The sequence below is a fragment of the Oratosquilla oratoria genome, chromosome 23 (genome assembly GCF_046742065.1).
Source record: "Oratosquilla oratoria isolate Oo_2021 chromosome 23, ASM4674206v1, whole genome shotgun sequence".
Taxonomy (NCBI): domain Eukaryota; kingdom Metazoa; phylum Arthropoda; class Malacostraca; order Stomatopoda; family Squillidae; genus Oratosquilla; species Oratosquilla oratoria.
Window position 1 is genome coordinate 12,025,653 of NC_134799.1, and position 18,656 is coordinate 12,044,308.

The 18,656-nt window shown below is 40.2% G+C and overlaps 1 protein-coding gene across 1 annotated transcript in view; it reads left to right on the forward strand.

Moving 5' to 3' along the window:
* Positions 1-13,127, forward strand: part of LOC143037671 (uncharacterized) — a 64,462-nt gene extending 51,335 nt beyond the window's left edge. Inside the window, exons 5-7 of the mRNA XM_076206199.1 lie at positions 9,583-9,724; positions 10,894-10,965; positions 12,774-13,127. Of these exons, the coding sequence (XP_076062314.1) occupies positions 9,583-9,724; positions 10,894-10,965; positions 12,774-13,010 (451 nt within the window). The 3' untranslated portion in view covers positions 13,011-13,127. The remainder of the gene's footprint in view (positions 1-9,582; positions 9,725-10,893; positions 10,966-12,773) is intronic.
* Positions 13,128-18,656: the final 5,529 nt, after the last annotated feature.

Below are 18,656 nucleotides of genomic sequence, written 5' to 3' on the forward strand. Positions count from 1 at the left end.
AAAACCATAAAAGACTTTGGTAAGGCTAATTATAGCCACCTCCCCACCACACACACAAACACACACACACACACAAAATTCTCTACGGGAAGCAAATCAACGACCGAAGAGAAGAATATGTTGACTGAATACAAGGACGTGAGCAAACTACAAGGAAAATCATAAAGTATATATATATATATATATATATATATATATATATATATATATATATATATATATATAAATTAATTGACTTTTACGCACCGAGCAATAGATACAGGCTATGGATGGATAGCAGAGCAGCATGATATTCAAAATAAAAATTTCCAATTTAAGCGTCGCTTCTTGCGGCGGAGGTCGAGGTGACGGCAGTTTGAACCTTACCGCCAGCGAGTTGGACCAAGATCATGGTTCATTAAATTCCACATCACAAAGTCCTCTGTAAGGATCACCGTCCTAGCCTCCTGATAGTGGGAGTTCTAGACGTTAAACTGAACGACTCAAATACATAGAAAACAGAGTACAAAGGGTGTCAGTTAAGACGATTCCTAGACTGATTGCCACCTCCCCCCCCAAAAAAAAAAAAAAAGTATCAGGAGAAATCAGATAAACCAGGACTGCTTACACTAGAAGGGAGAGGAGAAGGTTAACCTTTTGTACAGTGACAGAAGAGAATATGAACGGATAGGATCTGTTAATAAGGGATGAATCTCAGACCATCAAGAGGACATTAAAAAAAGTACAATTCTATACACACAACGTTACCAAGTCAGATTAAGCCACCATGGTGAGGTACAGGGGCTGTATGTCCCTCAAGGGAGTGCCCGGTCTTGCAATGGACCACTAAGGCTAAATTACACACACACACACACACACACATTAATTTGTGGAACAATTTAAGAGAAAAAACAATCCAGGCGGACAACACAAATGAATTCTAAGCAAATTTTGAATGAACGGAGATACAGAAACGGAACCCCATGAGCATAGCTTCAATCCTGTATATTACGATAGATAAATACACACCCACAAATGTACACACACATGAATAGTTACACAACGGCTCGACGGCGCAGAGGTACCCTTCGCGTCCACTAATCCAGTGGTCCGAGTTCGATTCCCGCCCAGGGCGGGCACTCCTACTGTCGTGGGGAAGCTGTTTGTGTGCGTGTGTGTGTGTGTGTGCGTGTGTGTGTGCAAGGTCACATCATTACCCATAGATCGGGCATATATGAACTCTGAGCTCTCATCCGGGAGGGAAACAGCTGTGGATCACGGGTCGAACACGTGATCCAGGGCCATGGTGAATCACAACTAAGTTCTAATACATAAACACATGCAAGTAGACGCTAAGGCTACACACGTGATCCAAGACAATGATGAAACAACTACGTTACATTGGCGCATGCAATGTAGACGCTAAGACTAAAAAGAGGACGTGTTCAAAAATTCCTCTACTGCGGCGACCGTGCGCGCGCACACACACACACACACACTGAGATCTTTCTCGAAGATCAGAATTCACGTCACACTCCACTGATCTGTACAATTTGTACTACTGAGTGAGAGGTCATGGCGGGGAGATGGGCTCGACCAACGTCAGGGGGGGGGGGAGACTGAAGGGCGAGGGAGGAAGACGAACGAGTGCAAAGGATACAGGAAGAGACAAAGAAGTGATAAAGTAAAAGAGAGAGAGAGAGAGAGAGAGGGAGAGAGAGAGAGAGAGCAAAAGAGAATTCGTGAAAGAGGAAAAATGGACAAAGAGGAATCGGATGCGAAATTAAAACCCCAGAGTGGATGATTGATAAAAATCTTAATATTCTTCTCCTCAACTTGATAAATCAGCCTTTTCCTCATCCCCGACCAACTCCTCCTTTGTTCTCCCTTTCCGTGGTCTCCGTGGGTACCATATCCTTTCCCGCAACTTACCCAAACCCTCCCATACACTTCCCTATCCCTCTTGCCCATGCCTTTATCTTACCCTCGCTTCCTCTCCCCTCTTGTTCCCCTCACTCTCCTCCCCTCCGTCTCTCCCTCCCTTCCACGTGTCTTCCAGCCCCATCTCCCCTTTCCGTCCCAACCCTCCTCCTCCTCCCGGCCCATCGTCATCTCACGAAATCCTCCCTCCCCCCGTTCCCCTTTCCCATTAAGCAGTTCATATAATGATACGACTATTAACTTGCCCCCGTTACCCTCACCAGCCCGCGCGCACTCTCCAACTACCAGACAGCTCTCCTCCTCCTCCTCCTGCGAACGGCCAGGAAGGATGAGTGGTGTTGTGGTTCTGCATGAAAAAAATTATAAGGACTCGTGCGTGAGATGTTTATATATGTGTTTAAGTGTGTGTGTGTGTATGTGTGTGTGTGTTTCTGTGTGTGTGTGTGTGTGTTTCTGTGAGTGTGTGTGTGTGTGTGTGTGTGTGTGTGTTTCTGTGTGTGTGTGTGTGTGTTTCTGTGAGTGTGTGTGTGTATGTGTGTGTGTGTGTGTGTGTGTGTGTATTATGTGTGTGCGCGTGTGTGTGTGTTTCTGTATGTGTGTTTTGTATGAGTAATACGTGTTTGTGTGTGAGTGTGTGTGTGTGCGCGCGTGCTTACGTGTGTCTGTGTATGTATTGTGTGTGTGTATGTAATTTGTGTGTGTGCATGTGTGAGTTCTACCATCGCCTTGGATCATGTGTAGCACTAGTGACCGACTGGATGAAAACCCAGAGCTCTGTAAGCAACATCATAACGTAGGCTCGCACACACAAAACTAATCCTTGCTCAAGGGGCACATTAACAGGTCCCAATGCTATTAAAATCTTCAAACCCTGTGTGCATGTGCAATTCACCATGGTCTTGGATCACATGCTAGACTCGTTATCGACAGTTATTATCCTCCCGGATGAGAGTTCAGAGCTCATACATCACCGATCTCTGAGTAATGCTGTGACCTTACATGCACACACACAACTCCCCGCCCACGAGTTGGAGTAACGACTCGCAGCGCAGCAATATTGAATTTATTTCAGCCTAGGGCGGGATTCGAACTCAGACCTTTGGAGTAACGGTTGTGAAAGCTACCACTGCGCTATCAACCTGTGTGTGTGTGTGTGTGTGTGGTGTGTGTGTGTGTGTGTGTGTGTGTGTGTGTGTGTGTGTGTAACGGCTCGCAGTGCAGTGATACTAATATTATATCAGCCTTGGGCGGGATTCGAACGAGGGCCGCTGGAGTAACGGATACGAACGCTACCACTGCGCCGTCGAGCTATGTATGTGTACATAAAATAACATGGAAATATATATACATGAAAGAGAGAGAGAGAGAGAGAGAGAGAGAGAGAGAGAGAGAGAGAGAGAGAGAGAGAGAGAGAGAGAGAGAGAGAGAGAGAGAGAAAATATTATCTATCTTGGTTTGATTTCGTACGTCACCATGCACGAGTAATGAATATATATATATACACAATACATATATATATATATATATATATATATATATAAATATATATCCGTGAACTAAGTCGTTTCGTTTTTGAAGGGTCAGGATGGCGTGATGGTACGATCTTCGTCTTGTAAGACGCAAGCCGCTCAGGCGAGGGTTCGAATCCCAGCAGATGAGTTTATTTCCATATATATATATATATATATATACACAATACATATATATATATATATATATATATATATATACATATATTATTTAAACCAGAGAACATCACATCATTAGAATATATAATTGCTCGTTGCTTATAAAACGTTGTCTAGCTGTCCCGAGGGCGTTGTATTTATGGAATTATTTATAAAATCGACAATAATAAAATTATATCAATTAAGGAAAAAAAAATTCATTCATATGCGGCCATGAAATCAGCTTATATCTGTGTTCAATAAATTTTGAGACATGACACATATACGTACATACGTATGTACATACGTACATAATATATATGCACTATGCATGCATACATACATTCATAATACATGATTACGCATACATACATCCATACATATACGTATACATTCGTAGATATACATACATATATATTCACATGCGATACATACATTCATACCTATATAAAGCAAAAAACCACTCGGGAAATAAGCCACTATGATCCCAACGTTTTCGTCTATTCAGACATTCTCAAGGAATACAGAAAAGTAGTCGACAGACAGGAACATGTGAGGTCACACAAGACAATTTTTCACCAGAGCGTATCAAGGCGGAGACACACCGTGAGCTGCTACATAATCAACACTTTTCTTTACGATGAAATTATCAAGTTTATATAGGCCTAAACTTACGTTCATAATGTTATAAAAAGAATGCTTAATAAAACTGGATTCAATAATGTTTCTATCTATACATATATACATACATACAGTATATACAGTGGTGGGATTCATTCGGATCTTAACGGTTCGTGCGAACTGTTCTTGGAATTTCATGAGTTCCGCGAACCAGTTATCAAAAATTGTCTTATACAGGCTATAATACACAGCCTAAGAGATATCCGCATGCTACTGGTCTAGTGAAAGAACCTTTTCATTCTTTTTAATTTCACCACTGAGTACACACACACACACACACACACACACATATATATATATACACACATATATATAATATATATATATATATGCAAAGCAATCACATACAGACGTGATAAACTAAATCTGCCGAAACCACAGGGAAAATGAAAAAACGGTTCAAGGGTACAAAGAAATCATATAAAGTGTGGCATAATATACATAATGAAATGAAGGGGAATCCGGAGAGGTCTCTAAGGAAACCGCTCTGTACAGAGTCTCAAGTTGCAAAATTATCATAAACTTTTTTAATGATAAAATTGTCTGGTTTGCAGAAACCCAAAGTAGTTCATATTATTTTCAAAAATACTTTTAATATAGTAAGATTCAATTATGTTTCTATAACATTATTACGTAAGGCATTTTTTTTCAGTCAACTGACTGGAAAAATTCAACAAAAATTCTTATGCACAATAGAAACATAACTGAATCTTGTGTTTTTTTTCTAGTTTCCTTGATTCATATGTTATTTGACTTGGTAACTTTGTAGTGAGCGTTGAAACAATGGGTTGTTTTAAGAGAAGATAACTTTAAAGATAGGGGTGACGGGTGCTACGGGACATGGAACTGCCTAGTGTAGGCTTTATGGTCTCTTGCAGTCTCCTCCATCCTTATTTAATGCCGTCTTGCACCAGGCGACTTTATTCGTCCGAGGGAACTCTCCCTTGCCGAAGGGAAGCATAATGAAAGTTGGGCTTGACTTTGTCTCCCTTTCTCTCAACTTTCTCTTCAGGTGAAGAACACCCGAGAAGGGAATTAAAAGGAAAAATGTTGGCGCCAGCTTTTTCCCCCAATATTACCGATATTTAATCTTCGCGTTTCCTCCAGCCCATTTCCCATTCTCTTCTTCAGCTTGGTATTTGCTTTCTTTCCAGAACACACACAAACACACCTTTGTTTGATATGGTACGATATATATCATGATATATCGTATATATGCAGAAAACCACAAAGGAAAATAATGATAGACCGAGCAGTTTCGTCTATTCAGACATCTTCAAGATGTCTGAATAGACGAAAGTGCTCTTCCACATTTTATCATTTTCCCTTGTGTTTTTCTTCATATTTAGAATCACTCGTCTATGTCATTTTTGCCGCAGATATATCATACATAATACGGATGTTCAATACATACTATGTTATTGATGATATATGATTTGTGATACCTTCAGATGATACATGAGACATATGATACTTTGACTCCAGAACGAACGGGACTGAAACCAGTCGAAGACAAAGATGGCTAATGTCCTCTTCCCCTCTCAGGTCTCAAGGATCCAATCCCTCTTCTCTCGCTTCCTTGTGGGGTTATCACACTGGGCTAATTTTCCTCCAACCTCCGATTCATCGGGGATACCGCCCACCTCCAGCACTTTTTCCGCCGTCAAATCACTCTTTGGCAAACTATTTTATTTTCTTAACAAAAACTCATAGAATGTCATTTGAGGATCTGCTGGAGGAAAATAATCTTCCTCCAGCATATCATCAGATTTCTTTCCGAAAGCTGTGGGCTGCAAATTTGCTCCAACAGCAGTCGGATGGAAAATAGCCCAGTGTGATGACGTCTTTAGCCTTCCTCCTCCTCCTCCTACCTCTCGAGAATCTCGGCTTCTTCCGGGGAGCCTCTCCACAAGCCCACAATCCCCCCCCCCCAAAAAAAAAAAAAAAAAAAAAAAAAAAATTGTCATCCAGTCTTCTGGCTTCCCTCCCGGCCCCCAACTGATGCCGCCGCCGCTCTCCCTTTATGTCGTTGAGGGGTTTAGCGCCTTACACGTACACTTGTATACTCGCTGCCACATTCGAGAGGAGACTGTCGTGCTGTCGTCTCGACGATTTGGCAATTTTTGCTCCTACAAAATCCTGTATGAATATCATTTACAGACGTACGTGTGTGTGTGTGTGTGTATGTGTGTGCGTGTGTCTGTGTGCACATGTGCGTATGTATGTATGTATTTATGTATATATATATATATATATATATATGAAATATATATATGTGTGTGTGTGTGTGTGTGTGTGTGTGTATACAGTATATGTGTGTTTGTATGTGTGCGCGCGCTTATGTGCGTATGTTTGTATGAATGCATGTGTGTGTGTGTGTGTGTGTGTGTGTGTGTGTGTGTGTGTGTGTGTGTGTGTGTGTACGTGTGCGTGTGCTGCCTTACTACTTGAACTAATCTCAACGACCGTCACAACTCACTCCCCAACTTTGGTCTCCGCCTTCGCCTTTGATCATCCTCATTCTACTTCGAAACGTTTTCTGCGTCCTTCGGCAGACTCTTCCTCAACGTCTGCCAAGCGCCTCGAGTCTCCCGAAAGGTCACACTTCTAACCACAGCTTCTTATTCTCTAGCCTATCACTCACCAAAGTCATCTCCTGTACACACTATACAGTAGTGCTCTCCCAAGACAGTGTTATCAAACTGGGCTTCTTCCACGGGCTTCTTCGCCAGCAACGACCGTTGAGAGTTCGTTGGAGTAAATACGACTTCGGTTACAATATTCGAATTTTCAAATCTCCAAATATCAAATTATCTTTCCTTCATGTACAGCACAGCTGAATGAACTTTGAGATGATTGTGAACCTGTACGAATGTTAGACATACTCTTGAAATATTCTTAGAGAAGTCTAGATTTCTATAAGCGAAGTGATATTCTAGTTATTCAAGTGGAGGTAGGAGGATGTCGAAGGAAAAATAGCCCAGTGCGATAACCCCCTTCCCTCCCACACTCGTTATTTCTCTGAATTTCTCATTCGTATATAAAGCTACTCTAATCAGCCAATTACTTTCATTATCGTTAACCTAAGAAGGAAATAGGGAAGAACTGGTTTACCTATAGTGGTTAACGAATGGGATGGACTTAGTAACCATGTCGTGATCGCTGAAACTATTGGTTGTTTTAAGAGATGATTAGATCATTTTATGGATGGGGATGACATGGAACTATCTAGTGTAGGACTTGGGGTGTCTTGCAGTCTCCTCCAATCTTATGTTCTCATTATTTCCTTTTCTCTCTCTCGTAAGTTCCCACCATCCCCGGCAATTGTAATTGTTATTTCGAACTATGTGTTCTTTTCATTAGCTGCACTTCATGTACATTGATTCATTGCCAAATAAAATTATTATTGTTATCATTATTATTGTTATTACTATTACTGTTATTATTATTATTGTTACTGTTATTATTGTTGTTGTTATTATTATTATCATCATCATCATCCACCTCTCGCCCACTTCCCGTTTTCTCTCAGCCACCCAAGTCCTCTGCCGCTCACTTTCACAAGATCCCCATTCGCCGCTTTTGCCCTATCCCTCCCTCCCTCCTTGCCTCCCTCCGTCCTTACGACACCTCGTAATCCCGGTCGGGGACTAACGGGTGTTTACATGCATGAGGCTCGTGTTTTTTGTCGCATAAACACTCGCTGATAACCACCGGGACTTGGGCACTTGATAACCTAGGCAATACGCGTCCTTGATAACAATGGCAGCTTTGGTCCCACGACAACACAACTAGTTAAAGTTCTTCATGAGCTGTAAAGAGCCAAGCTCGTATGCGTCATTGCAAAAATGTGTTCTCCTATTTGTGAAGGCAGATGAGAAGTGTATCTGTAGTGGCACAGTATGTATGAAAGGAAAATAACAATAGACGCGTACAGGACTATAAACTCATATGAGGAAGAATGACATATACATACGTAAACACGTATGCGAACACACAAACACATGTGTACATTATATATATATATATATATATATATATCATATATATATATACTTGTATTTTTTTATCTTATTCACGTCACGAGATTCATAACTGTCTTCTCACGCTCAGACAGGACATTCCAATGTCGTAAAAGCCCTCACTACCTAACCATCCCCTAAGTTCTTTACTAAGCATAGGCTTATACAATCCTGAGACGCAGGCGGCATAGGTGACGGAGGCGACACAGGCGACGCGGCACAGAGCAAAGGCAGATTTCTTGTTGCTGAACTGAAGTACGGTTCGAATTTCTCTCTCATTTGAAATGCTTCTAGATGTATGTGCCACCTCAACATTTCGAGAGAAGTTCAAACTGTACTTCGATTCAGCAACAGGAAGTCTGCCTTTGGCCTGTGCTGCGTCGCCTGTGTCGCCTGCGTCTCAGTTTGCGCTTCGGCTGATGAAGTGTATAGGCTCTGTCACACCTATGCCATTTTGTGGGATTTTTCCACAAATTTGTGTCTGAGAAATTTGCTCACATGGGATGTTTTGTGAGCAAATTATATGTTGCAATGAACTTATTTGTGTATATAATAATTCCTTCTTTTTGTGGGAAAAATGTGGAAATCCAGATTTCCTTGTGGGAATTTTGTGGAAAAAATCTCGCTCATTTGTGGGAACTGGTATAGATCACAGTGGCAACACTGCTCGATCACTCTACAGGGTATGGACCCGTCCAGCAGAGAGATAAAATATGACATTTTAAATCAAGATATCTTAACACTCTCTCTAACTTTGCCTAGACAGTAGCCACATGTGCTTCAACCGGGTGCTCTTAAAGTAGAGCCTCAATACCCTCCCAGCGAGTATCGAAACCGGTTCTTGGGTCTATCCGAAAGTCGTAGAGGAAACACCAAATCAATGATTTCGTTTGGAATTATACTTCAGTCATCCTTTTAATGAAAATAAAAATAGAGTTACTAGATTTCAGTTGTTTGTTCGTTGGCCCCCTCTTTCTCTCTCTCTCTCTCTCTCTCTCTCTCTATATATATATATATATATATATATATATATATATATATATATATATATATATATATATTCTTTTAAGGAAATTAAATTAAAAGTTGAAAATCGAGAGTATTAGCTAATATTGTAGATGGGGTATCAGACTGACTTGGAGCTGAGCTTTGGGGTATCAGACCGACTTGGAGCTGAGCTATGGGGTATCAGACTGACTTGGAGCTGAGCTTTGGGGTATCGGGACTGAGATTAAAAAAAAAAAAAATTCAGGATCCCCTGGTCCTTAACCCTTCTGCTTTCCTCCGGGCAGGTTCTGCGTGGGGGACAAGTTCTACCTGTGCGACAACAAGATCCTGTGCGAGTACGACTACGAGGAGAGGCTCGTCTTCGCCTCGATGGCCTGCTCGCCCTCGTCCATCGCGCAGCTCAAGCGTCAGATCGGCGGCCTCGAGGTGGGTCAAGGTGGAGGGCGAGGTGACACTTACACAAGGACGTAAGAAAGAAGGAGACTGCAAGAGACCATAAGGCCTACACCAGGCAATGCTATGTCCCTTACTACCTGTCATCCCCATCCATATTGTTGTTTAACCTTCTCAGAATTGTTTGTGGTAGGCTGAGTCGGTGTGGAATCGGATAGTTTTACTTAGTGAAGCCAAGAAATGAAAAAGCGGTGTGAGATACAACTTGAGAAACAAACCAACCTACAAAAACACTAGAAACGTGTGTGTTCACAAATGCGGGAGTAACCACCAATAAAGGTAAACTAACGAAGCAGAGCGCTTTCGCATATTTACATCTTCAGTAGTAATAGTGCAAGGAAGGAATTACTTTTTTGTCCTGCCTACCTCTTGGTCATTCCTTCTTTGTACTAGAAGCACTGAAGATGTAAATATACGAAAGCGTTCTGCTTCCTTAGTTTATCTTTCCTGGTGGTTACTCCAGCACACACACACACACACACACACACACACACACATATATATATACACAAATATGTATACATATACATACATACACATACACACACACACGCATATGTACAGTGTATGTATGATATATATACATGTATATATATACACAAATATGTATACATATAAATATACATATACACATACACACGCACGAGCATATATACAGTGTATATGCATACAGCACACAAAGATACATGCGTGCGGGCAAACAAGCAAGCACGCACACATACATGTCTATACATATATATAAAGAGAGAGATAGAATGACAGTAGATAAACACAAGTCAAAGGCGAGTATGCAACAAAGTTCACAAGAAATATGTGGAAAAAGGATGTTGAAAAAAAAAATCACTTCACACATGGGGGCTATGAACACAGCGAACACTTTGCCTTCAGGAAATGACGTGTGGCCAGGTCATTCATGAGTTCAAGGTCAGCTCCGACATAGAGACAACGAGACAAGAGCTCTATCGTTTAACGAGACGGGAAATCCCCGAATATAGACTCTTTTGCAATGTGTGACAAACAAATTAAACACACACACACACACAAGAACACGACATTTAATTTCTTGACTAAAGATAAGGTCTTTGGAGGTGTTATTTTGTTGACCTGTCCTGACCCAGGGTGACCTTGCTTTCCTCCGCCAGAACCCCGCGGTGCCCAACGCCGCTCCGCCGACCAACCTGGCGCAGCTCAAGAGAACACTGGGTACCCTCGAGGTGGGTCCTTCCTCTCGTTTGGAGTTACTCCTCTGTTTACCTACTTTATTACTTTGTGTATGCTTTATCTATCAATTTTTTATTATTACTATTATCATTATTATTACTAATTTTATTATTATTGACAATTATCGTTATTATAATTATTACTATCATTATCATCACCACTATTTTGATCATTATTATCGTTATTAAAATCTGACTCTTTTCTTCTTAACAGTTTTCCTTCATTTTTCCTCTTGGCCTGAATACGTCTACTTTTCCTATTCCCGTTTTTTTTTAGCCTTTTCTTTATTTAAGCACCATGTGTGTTGGGTTGCCAGTTGTGCTTACGTCATTGTGCATTGCAGTAAGGAATTTATATTCGGGACACATTGCCTCACAAGACAGCTCTCATAATTGAGGCGTCCAGCAGAAACAGAGGGGCATCCCCGCCACCTGTGCTGGTTTCGAGTGTCTGTTACATTAGTCGCACCACTTTGCCTTGAATTCATGAACCTGTCACCTCCTCCTCCTCAAGGGTAAACTATTCAGCCCCTCAACTTTGCAGAACATCAACAAGAGGAACTTTTTCAACATTATTTTTGTCCATTTTCTTTTATTACGACTCACAACTGTACCCTCCGTTCTTATGTTCTCCTGTTCTACCTACTGCACTCGATATGACTTTTTCTTGTTTGTAAATATGGTTTTCCTTCCCTGAGCCACGAACGATTATCGTTGAGCGATCATCGCACCGAGATAAACGTACTTTGAGGATCAAACTTGACGGGGGTGGGGGGGTAGGAAAGGCTTTTGTTCCAAATTCCAATTTCACTTTAGTACGACGATGATGAGCACGACGACATTATCCCCTTCCGTGCCACGTGGCACTTTCCCTTCAATTTCTACTGACGCCAGACGATTTTATTAACCATCCCCCCACCCCCACTCACGGAACTCCTTCTGTACCATGCACCAGTTTCAATTTTATTCTGGCTAAAGTTAGGCTAATTGATCAAAATAAAATGCGATTCTCGGTGATAATGGGGATAGTAAGCGACCCTCTGAGGGATTGAAGACTCTGTGTGCTTCACTGTTGTGATGACGGACCTTCGAGAAAACCTAATCCTGATCAGTTGTAGAATACCTTCCCGCTACACACACATTGATAAACTATAGAATCTTCAATCCAACTACACTCAATTGTAGAATCTTCAATCCAACTACACTCAATTGTAGAATCTTCAATCCAACTACACTCAATTGTAGAATCTCCCTCCCCACACATTGATCAACTGTAGAATCTCCAAACCAACGACACTCAATTGTAGAATCTCCCTCCCCATCTGCATACCAACTACACTCAATTGTAAAATCCCCCCCACACACTGATCAGCTGTAGAATCTGCATACCAACTACACTGAATTGTAGATTCACCCCACACACACACTTATCAATTGTAGAATTTCCCCCAACACACACTGATCAACTGTAGAATTTCCCCCAACACACACACTGATCAATTGTAGAATTTCACCCCAACACACACACATCAACTGTAGAATGTTCACCACAGCAATACTCAATTGTGCAATCTCCACCTCAAGCACATGTGTGCATGAAGGGGGGAGGGGGAGGGAAGGGAGTTCTACAATTGATCCTCTGATCCTTCTCAGGTGGATAATATCGTCTCTCGTTGGCCAGAACAAAATATGAGTTACAAGAGGGATGTCGATGAATGCTTGGCAAGGGGGGAGAGGGAGGGTGGTTGACGAACAACTAAAAAGGAGATCCCGCTGCTCATCAGAACTTTCTGCTCTTCCAGGGAACATTGCTGGACGAGGCCAACAACCCTCAACAACAACAGCATCAACAACAACAGACTCACGTGCAGCATTCTATCGTCACAACCCAGCAGCAGCAGCAACAACAACACCAACCACAGCAACAACAACAATCGCAACAGCAGCAAACACAGCAGCATCTGTCACAGCAACAACAGCAGCAACAGCCACAGCAGATACAACAACCACAGCAACAGCCTCGGCCGGTGGCGACATGACCTTGAAGAAGGAAAACGGGAACTCCGGTGCCAAGTGGCGCCAAGAGGAAAAGAAAACGGGACGTCCGGTGCCAAGTGGAGCCAACAGAGAAATTAGGTCCAAAGGAGTTGTAGAGGTAAAACGGGGGTAAAAGTGGTAACAGATGCTTTGATCAATAAAGAGTTAATATCTATGAGAATGTCCACATACTGGACGAGGAATCCACACAAAAACGTTCTAAATATGTTTATGAAAAAAAATCTGAAGTTAGATTAATAATTGAACAAAAATGTAAGAACACACACATGTATGTATATATATATATATATATATATATATATATATATATATATATATATACTGTATATATATATATATATATATACATTATATATATTCTTGTAGACAGACAAGGTTATATGCTATTTCTATATGCTATTTCTGTCTTATTTAGCGTCTTGTAAGGATCTTCTATATTTCTGGTTAATTTATGTAAATCTATCGGTAACTTGCCAAATAACTGTCCCAAGTTACAAAGTTTCGGTCTTCAAGTGAGACCATCAGGCTGATTGATCAATGCTTGAGTGTCTAGTGTATATACTCTGATTACCTGTTGTATGATTGGCCAGCGATGTGAGTTCACCAAAGAAAGGGACGTTCTGATTGACTGCACATTAGCCAATAGCAGCAGCGGGGTTAGATGTCATGCGTCCTTGAGACGGGAGAACTTGTAAGTCTGTTGTTTGAATATTCATGGGAGGTTTCAGTCCTGGAATATAGATGGCTTCAAGGAATAAGAGTCAGTGAGGGTATCTTTCTGTCTAATATCGTTGTTCCTTCTAAGTTCTGGCGGGTAGAGGAAGTCTTATAATTAGCGTTGAAGTGATTTTTTATGACTTCTTTTTGTGACATGTTAACCTCGTCTGTCTACAAGGAAATATTCTCCCTGGCGATAATAATATGCCCATATTAACATATATACGTCAAACATACATATACAAACATGTATGTACATGTATGCACAAATATATATTATTGATATATGTATATATATATATATATATATATATATATATATATATATATGTATACGTGTATGTGCGTGTGTGTGTTTGTGTGCGAGTGCGTGTGTATGTGTATATACATGTATGTTTATATATGTATAAGCATATGAAATATAAGGAAGAAACAACAGGTGAACTTGACCAGTTTAATTCATTCATCGACCAACTCTTTTGAAAGGCGTGGCAATCCAAAATGCATCAACTCATGCTGCCCAGAAATATCACTGTTGTCTTTTTTCTATCTAGATTTTTATCTAAGTCTTGGTGCTTTTGACTGTAATTTCTTCTTTACATGTTGATCATATCAATTCTCTGCAGATCTGTAGTGCATAAATAGTAGTTTATGTCGATGAAAAGTGTTTTTAATAACTTGATGCTGATTCATGTTTGTCAACGACGGCGTGGCAAAACAATTTGGCATGTGACCAAAATTCTTCGCCTTTGTCAAAATGTTTTTCATATTTTTATTTGTGATTCGTTCAAAGTCAGAGAGCTCACACACCAAACTGGTTAACGGCGAGTCTATGCTGGATGTGGGTGAAGCTTATCACCGTAATACCAAAATGAAAGAAGAAAAATATAACAACGATAAAAAAAAATGAATCCCAAAACCTCCACATTTTAGTCTTGTAGTTTTCATCCGCATTTATCTGTGTGTGGAAAAATTATGATATCGTTCAATGCTGGCAGCATTAAAGGAATTTTTTGCAGCACAGACAAAATGTTGTTCTTGGCCATATTTCCAAAATTTAAGAACGTTCAAAGGTTTGTCTCGATTCACAATAGAAGACACAAAGGCCCTGTTCACACTAGCGGTTTGAACCGCGCGGAAATCTCGGGGGTACCGAATAGTCAAGGAAAAACTACGCGTTGTGTGAACGCTTCCATTGACTTACAATATAACTGAACCGTCGCGGTTGGAACCGCTAGTATGAAGAGGACCAAATTCTCTAAGCGACAGACAGCTTTGCCAGGGTATAATAGGCTACAATTTGCTTTCGTCGTTACACCAATTAATGGATCAATGGGCTGTTTATATCTTTTGTGGGTTAGTGTACATAATTCAGAAGTGGTTGTATGATAAGTTCGTTGTTTTGTATCATACTTCTAAGGTTTATAGGAATTTTATGTATTATGGTAGAATCAAGTTCTGTGTCTTGATCCTTTGTTTTGAAACGATATCATGTAATACCTGTCAGTCAGATACTTCATATGTTGCATCGGGGTGCAAGGGCGTTATATGGAAAAATTATTTACTCATAGAATTCAATTCATTTCGAGACAAATTGAATGCTTCATCTTTCCTATTATCTTCATCAGATGCTTCCAGTGTTTGGATTATCATCATTATTATCATTATACATACATATGATTTTATCTATTTACTAACTTTATTATATATATATATATATATATATATATATATATATATATATATACATATATATATATATATATATATATATATATATATACGGGAGCAGTCATGGAAACCGACGTAAATGTTGAGAATTCGTGAAGAGGAAAGTAACCAAGTTGAAAAGGTTAAGAACCACTGACTTCGACCACTCATTCTTTCTGCATTTTTTTTTGTTTTTGTTTTTTGCGAATAAATGTTTCCTTTTTCACCGTTTGCTTTGGCCAGGATCGAGTCTGAGGGCGACACTTATGTTCAATGTGTCCTTCTGATAACTCATTTTTTTTTTTTTTTTATATATATACAGCCGTGTCCTGGAACCCCTGTAAATTTATGTATTTATTTGATATTTGTAATTTATGTATTATATTGTGACATTTGTATCATATATACATACATATATATATTTACTGTGCAGAATTATCATCATTATCATTGGGCGTGTCCAGCAGGCCTCAGAAAAAGGGTTCGGATTCCAAGAATATGGTTCGAATACCAAGAATGTGGTTTCGAACACCAAGAATAAGGTTTCGAATACGTGATGAAGGGTTTCTGAATCTTTGTCTATACGTGGAGAAAAGCAGGTAATGAAAGATTCCTTAGTTTATACTTTAAGTGACTATTACCAATTTGTTATGCAGAAATGCACCATTCCGATATTTTCACGTAAGGAATCTAGTTTTACATATTGTAATAATTATTTACATGTGAAATATTGTTGAGTAAAAATAAAACGTTAGTAAATTATAATGATCTGATCTGGAGCTTATGTCTAATCCTCACGAAGCAGCAGCTGGTTATTTTGTATAATTTCGGCTACCATCGCCTTCCATTTTCGCTATTCGCGATTTTCAAATATTCGCGGCAGATACCGCGCACGAGTGATTGAGTGCATTTGCTACTCCGCTTTCGTCTTTGTTCATTTCCTTAAGATGCTTCTCTCTATTGGGAATCTGAAACCCTGAAGTTTCTATAAAATTAATTATAATGATAAAATAAAATCTGAAATGTTCCGTAAAACTAAGTCCCTGGTATTTGTACTATATATATATATATATATATATATATATATATATATACATATATATATATATATATATATATATGTGTGTGTGTGTGTGTGTGTGTGTGTGTGTGTGTGTACAGTATGTATGTATGTGCGTGTGTGGAGGGCACAGCAATTTGGCTCGCGTTTAGTATTCTAATACTAACGGAACTAGAACACTTGAATCTATTGCCTGTTTCAGCAAGATTGGGAAAACGTTAGACTGACTTTATGGCAACATTTTCAGCCGAAATGTTGCCATAGACTAAGTCAAACTTATTCCACTAGGACAAAATGCTAACAGCACTCCTAAAAGAATTATGACAATTCTAGAAAGGCTCAAAATGTTTGATAAATACTCACCTCTCAACATTGGCATGAACAATATGTTATAATTTCTTTCACATCATAATCCATACATTTATTCGTCTATACTGTCTATGGCCATCATCTCAGTTGAGTTTATTAATACATCTATCTACATACCAAGAGCTTTTTTCCCCCTTATAGGGGGGGGGTAGCCAAGTTAGAGTCACGCACCCATTCCCACCCACTCCACTCCCATCCACCACCCTTTCCACCCCCTCCCATCTTAGCTCCTCATGGATGACGAGTCTTTAATACATAAATCCTGGTTTCTAACCTCAAACTACATTACTTCAATATTTATAGCTTCATTCTTTATTCCACTCATGAATATACACAAGCCTACTGCCGTTCGTAGATACATTCAACTCATTTAAATGCTTAATACTACACTGCTCATTCTCTACATCATTCATGTATTATATAATGAAGTGTCCCTTCCGGGGGGGGGGGGTGATTTGGGGGATGGAGAGGGTGTCTCTCCGTGGGATGCACCAATTTCTCACCGGAAATTCGCTAACAAAAAGAAACAGTAGCTAATGACGACATCCGAGTGTATTCATGCATTAAATTTAACACGATTGACTTTTATTCTTTATCCACCAGAATATTATATGTAATCCGCATAATGCGACCGCGGGCGGGGGGGGGGAGGGGGTTAAGCAATACTTTAGCCCAGATATACCGATGATTGGCTTATTGTACATATATATATATATATATATATTTTCACATTCTTATCTATTTTTTCATATGTGTGTGTTTGGACTCGACCAACCCCTTTAAGTCATACATTACTTTTTCATAGAAAATTTAATATAAATATGGTTAATTAGATCATGAATGGGTAACTACCTAAAATATAACGGCGACACAGTAAATACTAAGGTGAACTAAATGTAAAGAATTATAATAAAGTAAAGGATCGAATAAATGAACAGAAAAATAACGAAAGAAAAAAAAAGTACAAGAACTTACATACTGTTCCTATTCCACGTACTCACGCTTAAGAAAAAAAAAAAACCGCACACACACACAGGCACACCTACGTAATACACCAGTAAAGAATGACAAATGTTTATGATTCAAATAGTGCTCGCTCCCTCCGCCATCTGTCTCTCGGAAACTCAACACACAAGAGTCCCACAGCCCCCCACCCCCGCCCCCAGCTCCACCACAAACCCTCCTCCTCACCCACTTCCACCACAAGCCACCCTCCTCCTCCTCCCACCCGTCTGCCATTCTACTGAGGTTTATTTATATTCTTTGCTCCCTGGCCCTGCCGTGTCGCCGCCACTTTACGACCTTCCTGGTCTTCAAGAGGTGTCGCCCTTTTCTTTTTCCTTCCGTATGCAGAGGCGCCTGAATCGTCACAAATAAGCGCACTTCTCAAATAACATGTGGAAGACTCCGCGAACGACACAAAACCCCAATACCGTTTACTCTCATCCTTACCCTCTTTTCCCCCATCTCTTCTTCTTCCTCCTCCTCCTTCTATTCCTTTTATATTTTTCCCTCCTCCTGCTCCTCCTCTTCCCCTTCCTTTTCCTCCATCTCTTCCTTTTTCCTCCTCTTTCTCTCTCCCTTCCCTTTCCTCATCTTTTTCCTTTTCCTTTCCCTCACCCTTCTCTTTCTCCTGCTCTTCTTCCAGTCTTTTCCTTCATTTTCCTTTTTCTCCCCTTCTCTTCCCTTTCTTTTCCTACTCCTCTCCCCCCTTCCCTTTCTTCCTCATCTTCCCTTCCTTCTCCTTCTCTTTCCCTTACTTATCCTACTG